At 49.0% G+C, this 12,177-nt stretch overlaps 1 protein-coding gene across 1 annotated transcript; it reads left to right on the forward strand.

Moving 5' to 3' along the window:
* The first annotated feature begins 660 nt into the window (after positions 1-660).
* LOC129133673 (serine/threonine-protein kinase PAK 3-like) lies at positions 661-11,670 on the forward strand. The gene is made up of 12 exons (XM_054653300.2): positions 661-2,174; positions 2,453-2,785; positions 3,123-3,212; positions 3,611-3,782; positions 4,089-4,155; positions 4,845-4,893; positions 5,664-5,776; positions 6,407-6,524; positions 7,375-7,474; positions 7,920-8,116; positions 9,935-10,072; positions 11,443-11,670. Exons 1-12 carry the CDS (start codon positions 2,082-2,084, stop codon positions 11,533-11,535), a joined length of 1,563 nt encoding a protein of 520 aa, XP_054509275.2. The 5' UTR covers positions 661-2,081; the 3' UTR covers positions 11,536-11,670.
* Positions 11,671-12,177: the final 507 nt, after the last annotated feature.

A 12,177-nucleotide genomic window follows, 5' to 3' on the forward strand; every position in this document is an offset into this window, starting at 1 on the left:
GTTGGTGCATATTTTGGTGTAGTCTGCAGCTTTGGCAAGTGCCTTGGAGCCTGGAGTGGGAGGGAAGCTGCAAGTCCTTGACCGCTGTCTTGTGTTGCTCAGAACAGGAAGGCCATCTTGCAATGGTGCCTGCTGTATCTGAAGTGAAATGGGCGCCATAGGGGCGGGGGAGCTGCGTGGGCCAAAAGGAGCCAGAGGTGCTGGCGGCCTTGAGCCACTGAAGATGAGGCAGCGCATGGCCAGGTGGCCATCAAGGCCCAGGGCATGGTGGCCTGTGTCAGCAGCAGTGGGGCAGCAGGAGCAGGGCAGTGAGCGTGGCCCTGTGCTGGGCAGCGCTGGGGCCACAGCTGCAGTGCTGGGAGCACTTGTGGGCCCCTGGGCAGCAGAAAGTCCTTGAGGGGCTGCAGCGCGTGCACAGAAGGACTGGGGAGCTGGGCAAGGGGGTGCAGCACAAGGCCAGTGAAGAGGTGCTGAAGGAGCTTTAGCCTGGACAATGGGAGGCTCTTGAGGGACCTTCAGGCAGACTTCCATCAATCCCTGCATGACAGTGCTCAGCACAAGGGCTGTTTCTCCACCAAACATCCCCTCACTGCATGCAAGGGCTTTAGGCACTGCAGTGGGTGACACTTGCATCTTGTGGTTATTGGTTTTCTGTGAGGAGTACATGTGATGATTTTCTATTGTTTCAGTAATTCTGGTTGCTATTCCTCTCTCTTTCCTTTCCTTTTCTAGGTGTCGGAGAAATTGTGCTATATATCTATTTTTTAAGGTGGAAATTCTGGAAGATGCAGTTTTTTTTTGCCTGGGAACACATCGGTTGGGGCTGGGTCCTTGTTACAGGAGGAATTCTTCTGGTTTCAGCCCAGCCAGTAGGGCCTTGATTTGGCCTTCAGATTAACATTGCCCTGGCCTTCTTGTAGTCCACTGAATCAGGGTGTGTTGTGTGTGGGAATTGAGCAAGAAATCAATGCCCTTGCATTCCAGCTGGTCCTCTGAGATCAGACAGGCTTATAATGGCTGGGCTGCATTTCTGATTCCTGCCACTTTAGCACCATCAGTGTGGTCTAGTCCAAGAAAAGAAGTTGCTCGATCACAGATGCACAAAGAGGGCAGTTCCCAGTGCAGTGCTTTGGATCTGATCACTTTCCATAAGGACCTACACACTCCAGATTCCCCAAGAGTGTGGTTTATTGAAGCAACAGGAGATCACGTTCAGGATCGCTCATGATCGGGGCACTGGCTTCTGAGTGTTGATGTGTGTAGCAACAGAAAGCAACAGTAGAGATTGTAGAGAGTGAGATGCATCTGTCTGTCCGTCTATCTATCTATCTATCTATCTATCTATCTATCTATCTATCTATGCTATGTAAAATTTACATATTGAATCTTCCTGGCTCTAGTCCAAAGCAGTTGGAGAAGCAAAATTCCACATGCTAAAGCATCACGTTCAGGAGAGGACTAGAGAACACATTTCATTGACTGATTCTGAGCACAGAGAGATGTTTCCCCTCCAGATATGGTGGTTTTTTCCCCTCAGAGCCGTTTGCCTCCTCCAGTCTCTTCTTCCCTAAAGCCCCTAGTTAAATCTTTTAATTTTCTGCCTGTCCTAGAGAGGTGGAAGAATTACAGGTTTTAGGGGGTGAAGAGAACTCCAGAAGTGTCTCTCACAAGGAGTGAGCTCACCCAGGAAGCCACCTGCAGAGGCAGGATGGAGCTGTGGGACAGGGCAGGGTGTCAGTCACTACTGAAAGACAAACAGGACATGGCAGAAGCAGAGGGAGGCCCTCAGCAGACCCCTGAGAAATGCCACACCTTCCCAACCTCAGCTGCCTGAGAGGCTGTTGGAGCTTCAGTCCCAGATGGCCCCTGATTGTAGGGCCAGGGTCACTTTGGAATCTGTGCCTCCCCTTGAACAGAGAATGACCCAAGAGAGCAGCAGCACAGTGCTTTTGGAACTTGTGAGCCCAGCAGTCTTTGAGTCTTGACCCACAAAGCTCATATGGGAAATTGAAACCCATCTTCTCTTGCTTTCTGTGCAGGTGCTTCTAGAGAAAGAGCAGGAGCAGACTGCCTTATCTGAGATGCCATGGCAGACTCAGGGAGAGCTGTTCCCAGCCCGAGAGCAGGAAGAGCAGCTCAGGCAGCAGGTGGAAGAGCCACAGGAGAATGGCCAGGTAAGCCTGACTGGCCAGGGGACAGAGGGAAGGGCAGGAAGAGGGGCATAAAGCAGAGCTCTTGGGACTGAGGAGGCCAGGAGTCCCACGGGCACTGGAAGCACAGAGCTTTGGAATCTGCAGAGATCAGCACTGGGATAGGAGGGTTACAGTGGAAGCAGATGTGGGGAGGGAAGCAGAAAGAAGGGGCTGAATAAATGTGATTTTTGAGGCTGCAAGAGGAAAAAGCTGAGCCTGATGGCAGCTCCCAGTCACTTGCTCTGCATTTGTGTGTACAGAACATCAAGGCAGAGCCACAAGCAGAGCTGCCCGAAGCTCAGAGTGCCATCATGGCAGTGAAGAGCAGGAACAAGGAAGACATGAGAAGAATACAAGAGGAGAATCTCAATCAGCAGAGGGGCGATCAACAAAACCAGGTGAGTGAAAGAGTGGCAGCCACTCCACTCATGAAACATCCTCTCACTTGTTTTTTAGAGAACATGAAGGAACAGCTGAACGCAGAGCTTCAGATAGCTCACGCTAGGATCAAGGCATGGGAGAAGAGGCTTGAGGAAGAAATGAAAATTATCAGAGAGAAAGCTAATCGCCTCCCTCAGGCTCTAGAAAAGCAAGTGAGTGAAAGAGGGATGCAATCACTGCAGCCAGCAAACTGGTGGTTTCTGCCCCCCTTGCCTTTCCACTGCAGAGCAGCAGGGAGTGGGGCCATGCCTCTGAGTGCCATCCTGCTGTGGTCTGTATCACAGCTGCTCTGATGGACACTTCCTGGGCTGCTGAATGGCCTTGTTTCTTGAGGTGTTTTACAGGGGATTATGGTGACCTAGATGGGGGATTGAACCAAGCTGCCTGTATCCCCTGTCAATCTGTTCTTTGCCTTTCCTCACAGTCAATGACTCCTGGCTGACAGGGACAAGCTGTAGTGTCTGACTGCTTTGTTCTGTTTGATTTGAGGTGCAAGTGTTGACATCTTACCGGGCAGTCTGCGAAGACTTCCAGCGAATTTCTGGCAATGAAGAGCCCCAAGTTAGGAGTGAGGCACAGGTACCATCCCCACCAGAAGTGCTACAGGTTGAGTATGACCTTAAGATGGTGCAGGAAAAAGGACAGTAGGAGGAGGCAGAACACTTGAGCAAGGAGCTGCAAGGGTGTCTGCAGCCCTTGAAGGGGAAAAAGAATCCTTGAGAGGAAGTGGAATGGTCATTGTGGCAGTCATCCTTTGGAAAATCCATGAAAATGGAACATGAATCTGGCCACAAACTCAAGTAAAACTTGCCTTTGGTTTTGACCCATCCAGTTTGAGAAGTGGACATCAGAAAAAAAACATTGAAGAGCCCTGCATGTGGCTGACAGCACCTTCCTAAGGGCTTGCATTTCAATAGGGGATCTCAGGGTCATCTATGCTAGCCACCTTTCTGACATCAACTCATTTCTTCTCTCAGATCTACACAGGCTCTGTCACCAAACCTGCTGCAGCAGCAGCAGCAGCATTGTCTAAAGGAGCCTTTGCTCCCCAACCTGAGAAGTGGAGCCGGGGAAGTTTGTTCACCTCCCGCACTGACCCAGCTGCTGCTCAGCAACAGGAGATCGAGGGTGACTCCCTGGAGCTGCTGAGTACGTCCGCTGTATTTCTTGTCTGAGGGACAGTGCATTGTGTGCAGGTGTCAGCATAGCTGTACCAAATGTTTCTCCTGAGTTTGGTATCATGGGGACATTTAAGGACGTTTCTCCACAGGAACTGCTGTAGAAAATCAGTCTCTGTGCTGGCCACCTGTGCTGCAGAGCTGTCTGCCTGGTTGTTGTTGTTACCCAGCCAATCACAATGGGCTCAGAGCTCCAGGCACTGGGGCTGCCTTTTGTATCTCCTGGAAGCTGGGATCTCTGCTTTAAAGTCAGCATCTTGCATTTTGTTTCCCTCAGGGAAATTGGTGAACCCCACTGAAAATCCCCTGATGAAATACACTGAGCTGGAACATATTGGCAGCGGGTGAGTCCAACCACAGTTACTTCAACATAACCACGGGCCAGGTGTTTTTCTGGTGGAATGTCTATCCAGCGTAAAGTCAGGCCAGCTGCAAAGATGTTCACACTGGGGATAGATTGTCCCATCTCTCAGTGCTGCTCAGAATTTGTGAGTGGGCTCAGAAGGCATTGTCAGATACACCTCCGTGCTGCCGAGGTCTTGCCTGCATCAAGGAACAGGAACTGGAAGGTCTCCTTGTCTCTCAAGTGTGGGACACTTCTGTGTTAATTTCTTTAGCATTTTTAAATATCTCTAATTCATACAGCCACACTAATAAAAGGGTAAGAATCTTGCTTGCCTGAATGAGCAACCTGCTCCATGATAGCTGTGAGGAACAGTTCTCAGGAACGTTTCTTTCCAAGAGTTTGCTGAAGGAAATACTCTGTGGTCAGGATAGAAACTGCACAGTTTAGAAAGTGAAGCCCGTGGTGAAAGAAGAAGCTGTCTTTAGGAGCTGAGGCAGTAAACCCCAACACTTCAGGAACAGGCCCAGCGTCCATGCACTTGAGAGGAAAATGCATCATCTGCCTTCTGGCAGAACCAGATGCATCCTGCAGGTTTTAGGCATTTACAGCACAGATCTCCTGTGTGGGCTGGCTCTCACTGCAAGATCTAAATGGCTTCTCCTTTCTCTGCTTCTGGTTTGTTTCTAGGACTTTTGGAGATGTTTGCAGAGCACTTATCAATGCCACAGGAAGAGAGGTAAATGTCAACAGGCCCTGCAAACTCTGCTGCTCTTGAGGGGCTTTCCCCTCTGGTGTGAGCTGTGGCTGGAGCTTTGGGCAGAGCTGTGCTGAAAAGGCACAAGAAGCACAGACTGGTGCCAGCCTGCAACATACATTTGGGACTTTGTCCTCCTCAGCCTTCCTCGGAAGGAAGGCACGGAGGGCAGCGGTTCCTTTCAGAGAAGGACGCGCTCGCTCGCTCTCCATTGCTAAAACAAAGGTGGTGCCTTCGAGCACCTCACTGCTCTTTGGGGCTACAGCTTCAGAGTCCTGAATTCTCATTTCTGGCTGCCAGCAAATACATCTGAAAGTTACTGGTAGTTCCTTAGCCACCTGCAGTGCTGTACTTGGGAACTGCACGTAGGGAGAGATCTGTAAGGTGCCCTAAAAGCCCTAAGCCCTGCCCATAGCCCAAGATGTATCCACAGAGTATTAAGGCATGGATTACTTCTTCTGAATCCTAGAAAGAGCAGCAGAGAGTGTGGTCAGAGGTTTGTGGGTGATAGCTGAGACACCACTGTTACCAAGTGGTGTCTCAAGGCAAAACGTCAGTGGCCCCACGTGTCCTGTAACTGGCCCCCAAGGGAGCAGAGAAATGGGCTGTTGGAATTGCACTGTTACTGCAGTGCCTCATCACAAGGCAGTTTGGCACAGCTCAGCTGTGTCATTGCAAAATCACTCGCTCCATGTGCATTGTGGTCTCATGCCACCAACTTCTCAACTTACTGATTTTTGATGTCATTTTAGCTGGCCATAAAGAAAATACATCTTCAAGGACTGAGGAAGAAGGAACTAAAAGTCAATGAACTCATGGTCATGAAAATGAGTAGGAATCTCAACCTGGTCAACTATTTAGACAGGTGAGTTGTTGTGAATGTTTGTTTACATATGGCAAACGTGCAAGGTAAAATCCCACTTTGGTCACTGGCAGAAAATAGAACTATAATTATAGGTTAATTATTATTGCTCTTTTCATCTCCAATGGATGGGAAGAGAGTGCATCTTGTCTGCATGAGTCTTCTCTGACACACATAGTTTGAAAATTATTCAGAAACCTACATCAGTCATATCTTACTAAATCAATAGCCTGTAAGTTCACAGCCACCACTTTGTTTTGGGGCGTGATTTTATTCAAGTGTCTTTTTATGTCCGGGTAAACTAACATGGATTTTCCTTGGATTGTTTCCCCTCTTTTCCATTGCTTTGCATGCCAGGAAGACTAGGTGCTTTTTCCCAGAAACACAGGGTGACAGGTTTTCTATCTCTTACTAAAATGCATTTTTGACTTGCTGCCCATCTAAGATATCTCTTTCTTCACAGCTATGCCTTTCTTCTTGAGACTGTGCAGATTGCAAACAACGCACAGCTGAAAGGGAATGTCTATTCCTTTGATTCTGTCCTTGTCACAAAGGGACCTGGAAACAGGAATCAGTCAAGAAAACAACCTAGCCATGCATGTTCATCTCCACACCCTTGTTTCCTTCTTTCAGCTACCTTGTGGGTCAGGAGCTCTGGCTGGTTATGGAGTACATGGATGGAGGCACTCTGAGTGATGTCATCAGCAAGACCTACCTGTCTGAAGATGAGACAGCAGCCATCAGTCGGGAGGTCAGCAATCCCATCTGTGTTTCCAAGGGCTTGGGCGGGATTGTCTGGGGAACAGGGTCTCAGAGCTGGAGTGATTTCCTGTGCCAAGCTTTGTTTCTGTGTGGCTGCTATGCTATGGGCAAGTAAAAGCATCTCAAGTGAAAGGCCTGCCCGTGCCCCTGCACTCACTGTACTCAGTGCCAGTACTCTTATCTCCTGCTGTTGATTTGTCACTCTGTCTCTTGTATTTATATTTGCTGCTCTCCACCTTGCCTCTCTAAATGTTTGCATGGAGTCTATCTTCACTGCATTCCTTGCCTGTGAAAGCAAAGGTGCTGGTGGCAGGATTTGAAACAAGCAGCAAAGAAAAAAGAGAGACTCATTTCTCACAGTCCTCAGTTAAAAAGGATAGGAGTGCAGCCAAAATGCTCTTTGCTTCTGGAAGGTGACTGATGTGATACTTCCAAGCCCGTGCTGAGGCCAGCAAGAAAATCTTTGTCATGCAGCCTCCCACCCAAAAGTGATCCACTTCACACCAAAGGGATGGACTTTTCCTGTCTTGACAAAGCCCCTTCTTTGTCCTCTGCATGGAAAAAGCACGTCCACTGCAGCAGGAGTCATCCTGGCTGGTTTGCAGGGGACAGCCTACAACAGCAGGTGCTGTTGCTCTTTCAAAAGCTGACGTGCCTTTCCTCAGAAAGGACCTGCTCTGCAAGTGTTGGAGCAGCAAGCTCTTCCTCTCAGTGGCCATTACTGTTCTGCCATTACTCCCCATTCCCCTGGAGAGGAAATCTTTTGGAGCTGTTTCCTTTCTTGTATGATGAAATCACATCACTCATTTTTGTCCTCCTGTTCCTGTTTTCTTTCTCAGTGCCTGCAAGGACTGGATTTTCTTCATTCAAACAATGTGATCCACCAAGATGTGAAGAGCAGCAAGATCCTTCTCAAAACCGACGGCTCTGTCAAGCTGGGTCAGTATATTCTTGGTCAGGTGCAGCGTTCCAGGGATGTGGGTGTGGGGCTGCTTGGAGTGACAGCCAGCTCCCCAAAAATGGTGCTGGTGGCAGTGCAGGGACCCCTGCTGCAAGCTGAAAGCACAGTTGCAACATGCACAGAGGTATAAGGAACCACAAGCAGTCAAGAGTGGCCTTGCTCTGTGTGTGTCCCTTCCAGACAGAGGGAGCTACAATCTAAAGCTTCAGGGGAATAAAGTCCACTGCTGTGAGCAGCATTAAAAAACCTGGGGTTTTTTGGAAGTGGCCAATTCTATACTCCCTTGGCTAAAGCCCTGAGGAAATTGAGCATGGACAGTTCTCCAAGAGATTCAACAGCACATTCTTAGCCTGAGAGTGGGAAATTCTTTTACTTGGTTTCCTAATTGGAGCTGACTTGCATGGTTTGTTGTTTTCTCCACAGCTGATTTTGGCCTCTTCACTCAGCTCACCCCTGAGCAGGGCAGACGGAGCTCCGTGGCCCGCACTTCTGGGTGGCTGGCGCCTGAAGTGGTGACAGGTCAACCATATGGCCCCAAAGTGGACATATGGTCTTTGGGAATCGTGGGCATCGAAATGGTGGAACGAGAAGTTCCTTACTGGAATGCAACTCCTGTCTTGGTAAGGTGCAAATACTCACTGATCCCACTGTCTTTCTCAGCTGTCCCATGTTCTGTGTCCCACTGGACAAAATCCCATTGCCATCAGCTGGCACCACTTCCACCAAGGTCCCCTTCTAAAAATGTCCCTTCAACACATCAGCACCTGCTGTAGCTTTGGTTGCATCAGAAAGGGAAGTGGCAGTTCAGAAACCTAACCAGTTCAGAAACCTAACCAGTTTAGAAACCTGCCATTTTGGCCTGCAGCCATGCCTGACATTTCTCGTTTGCTTTTTGAACCCTGATGGAGCTCTGTCTCTGAAGGACAGGAAGTTTTCAGTGGAACGGTTGGATGTGTGATAAATATCCTTTGAAATGGACATTGAGTCTTCCCAGCTTGAGTTTTATAGAAAAAGAAAAAGCAAAAAAGAAACAACCAGCAAAGCAATGCCCAAGTTCTGCTCTCTTTTTTCCTTTTTGAACCACAGCACATCAATTTTCCTCTATACTGTAGCATCTGTTCCAAATCCTGTGGGTCTTATAAACTTATCATGTGTGTGGGTGGCCTGGATAAGTTTTGGATGCATTTTTCTCCGACTGCAGTTAGAATTGTATGCCAAACTCTTGGTTGTTCCTTGGTACTTTAACAAGTTGATGAGCTTGCAGGCAGGTGCCTGGGCTGGGATCCAACGTGGGCAGTTGACACCGGTGCTGTGTTTCTTTACTACAGGAACAGGGCTGTCCCTGGCCTGCACAGTTCTAATGATAGTGAGGACTCCAGCTCCCCACCACGGCCAGTGGCTAAGCATAGCTGCAGAGGGACAGGATAAAACCCCCTTTGTGACCTCTGGTGGTGTGGGAAAAGGAAAGAAAGCTGCCATAATTATTCATACTCAAGGGGAGTGTGTTTGTTGTTTTAGGCTTGGAAATTTTCCTCTGGGTTGAAGAGGATAATAATAAAGCCTCTTTGGTCACCATCTATTTCAGTGCCACCAGCACAGAGCTGTTAGTATTGTGATGGGCACTATTATGGAGACCAGGCCACAGCCTGGGGTCATGGAGATCCTGCCAAACCTCCCATTTCTTACCCGACACTTTCTGCGATGGGCACACCTTTAATGCATTGACTTGAGTATCCAAATGAGCAGAGGGTGACCATAGGCACGGCAGTTCTTCTGATTTGACCATGAAAAGGTTTCCTTTTGTCACATAAAGAAGCTGAAACTTGCAGCTGAGAGACAGAGCTGCAGGTGGCTCCTGTGCACCCAAGCAGGCATTTTCACCTCAATATATTTGTGCATGCATCTTAATGTGTATGTATTGAATATGAGATTGCAAAAATGTTTGTTTCCTTACCTGAGGAATAGCTGGTGGATTTCCTTTCTTTCCTTCCAATTCCCACTGTTTTCAAGAACAAAGCAAAAACATTGATTAGTTTTGTTTTATGGCAGCTGTGCTTAAGGGACCAACAAGCACTGAAGAGATATTTTTCACGTACTAATCCTTGGGAAACAGTAGAGTTAGTATAGCAAAGTCCCTCTTCCAAAAAGCTTCTCAAGTTGGTGTGAATCCTCAGAGAAGCAAATGTGCTTTTGCTGATGTAGTTCCCACTGCCTAGGTCAGTCAATGAAATCAGCTGCCAAGGCCAGATCTGTGGGATGTTGGAAAAGCTGTGGCTGCATTGGAGTTTGGGGTTTTTGGTTGGTAAAGGAAAGTCATCTCTGGGTCTCTGCCAGGGCAGAAACTGCCACTGCAGAGTGGAGCTTAATCGATGGGATCTGGGAGAGCAGTTACAGATGGGAAAGAAGCAGGTGGAGCCTCGTGTCTCCTTTTTCCCCAGGTTAAACTCCTGATAGCCAGGGGAGAGAGACCACAGCTGCGGCAGCCCAACCGATTCTCGCCTTGCCTGCGTGACTTCCTGAGCTGCTGCCTGCAGACAGACCAGGAGCGGCGCTGGTCTGCCAAGGAGCTCCTGCAGGTAAAATGTGAAGGGGCTGCAGGTGAAACAGGCTCTGAGGGATGGGCTCCTCCTCCACTCAAGTCCAAGGCATCAGATGAGCCCCCTTCCTCCTCACCTCCACTCTTGCTGCTCTTCAAATGAAAATCGTGAGGAATCCCAGACTGGGCTGGGCTGGCAGGGCCCTGTAAAGGTCCTGTGGTGCAAGTGTCCTGCAATGAGCAGGGACATCTTTACAGAGATCAGGTTGCTCAGAGCCCTTTGCCACCGGAGCCGGAATGGTTGCGGGGATGGGGCAGCTACAAGCTCTTGGGGCAAGCTGTGCCAGGGTTGCACCATGCTCTGAGTAAGCAAGTTCTTCCTTAGGCCTACTCTGACTTGATCCCCATTTTGTTTAAAAATATTCACCCACATCCTATTGTAACTGGCCCTGTTAAAAAAGATGTCCCTCACTTTCTTCAGAGCCACTCTGAAGTCTTGGAAAGTGGCAATAAAGTCTCCCTGGGGCCTGTTCTTCACAAAACTGAATAACTCCTCCTCTCTCCGCATTTCCAGAGAGGAGAGGTGCTCTGTCCTCTGACTGTTTCTGTCACCCTCTTTTGTAATTTGGTGGAGTGTTCAGTTTTATCTAATGGCAAAAGAATTGAAGCAGAGCAATGCAGGGTACAGAGACATGAAATGGTGGTGGAGGAACCCAAGGAAGCCAGTCCCAGCTGAGCAGTCAGAGATTTGGCTGTGGGCAGGGGGGGCTGTGGGGGGCTCACTGGGAGCCTCTGAGGGGCCCTGCTTTGTGCCCCCCAGCCCACCCTTAGAGGTTTCTGGCACCCAAACAGGGACAGCTGGGAGGGACTTGTCCCAGCCCCATCTGCTGCCTGGCACGCCCAAGCAGACGGGAACTGTGCCAGGGTTACTGCCAGGTTGTGTGGCAGAGAGGGAACTGCAGGGCCCAGTGCCACTGGGCTGGCCCTGCTGGGAAGGAAGGTGCCATCCAGCACACGAGGGGCAGGGCATGGAAAGGTAGATACTGCTTTCTGTCCCTGTGGGAATCAGCACAGTGCCTGTCTTTCAAAGACAGGGACCTATGTGAGTCATTGGAGTTTCCTGAAAAGAAGAAACCCCAGGGACAGAAAGCACCATTTCTAGAGCACTGGCAGGAGAAAGATCCCAACAAGATGAAGAAACCAGAAAAAACAGATGAATGGCATTCTGGGCCAGGTTTGTCTGGAATGGCAAAGTCCTGCACATGACTGCTGGGTAGCAGATGATCCCATCGCTCCTCTTTCTGTGTCTTTCTAGGAACTAGAGGAATCCTGATTGAGTCTGTAAAGCACTGAGCTTGGAAAGTCATGGTTCACTGATCTTTGTGGTTTTTTTTTTTTTCCTGTGTACAGCATCCATTTGTAACTTCAGCCAAGCCAGTGTCCACCCTGGTACCACTCATCAACTCAGTAATGAAGAAGAAGAAGAAGGAGACAAGAATGTAAAAATCAAGATGTTATCTTCCTAACTAACTTAGAGTAGGATTGTAGAGTAGGACTCTAGAGTAGGATTGTTGAGTAGTTTTGTAGTACAGGTTTATAGAGTAGTATTGTTATTAAATAAAGTTTCTGAAACAATAACTCATTTGGAAGATTCACCTCCTTCTGACCCCTTCAGAAAGTTCAGCATTTTCTTCTAAATTGCCAGTGTTTTTTAATTGGTGCTAAGACATGCTTATGGCTTCTTTGGTATGGTTTGCAAGTGGTGAAGGTTCTTCTTCATTCATCCTCTCCAGACCACACTGCCTTTGAAATATGGCCCACTAGCCCATTTTGGCACATCTGTGACACTTCTAGGTGAGGCAGAAAGAGCAATGGCATTTGAAGGCAAAACCAAAGGAAGAATGGGGCAGCCCAAACATCATCCTGTGCAGATGCAGGCGTTCAGCTGTGACTGGAGAGCACTGGGGCTCCTGCCACTTGGATTTGGATCCCTAAATGCAATCTCTTTGGCTGGAGGAGAGCCTTACTCAAGTGAGAAAGCAGAAAGATCAGAGAGGGTGCTCAGCAAGGTCTCCTGTGGTGCAGAGCTGTCAGCCCCTGTGAGGTGAGAGCGGGCCCGGCCTTGCCCGGGCTGGAGCCCCAGCA

The sequence above is a fragment of the Agelaius phoeniceus genome, chromosome Z (genome assembly GCF_051311805.1).
Source record: "Agelaius phoeniceus isolate bAgePho1 chromosome Z, bAgePho1.hap1, whole genome shotgun sequence".
In the NCBI taxonomy this organism is placed as follows: Eukaryota; Metazoa; Chordata; class Aves; order Passeriformes; family Icteridae; genus Agelaius; species Agelaius phoeniceus.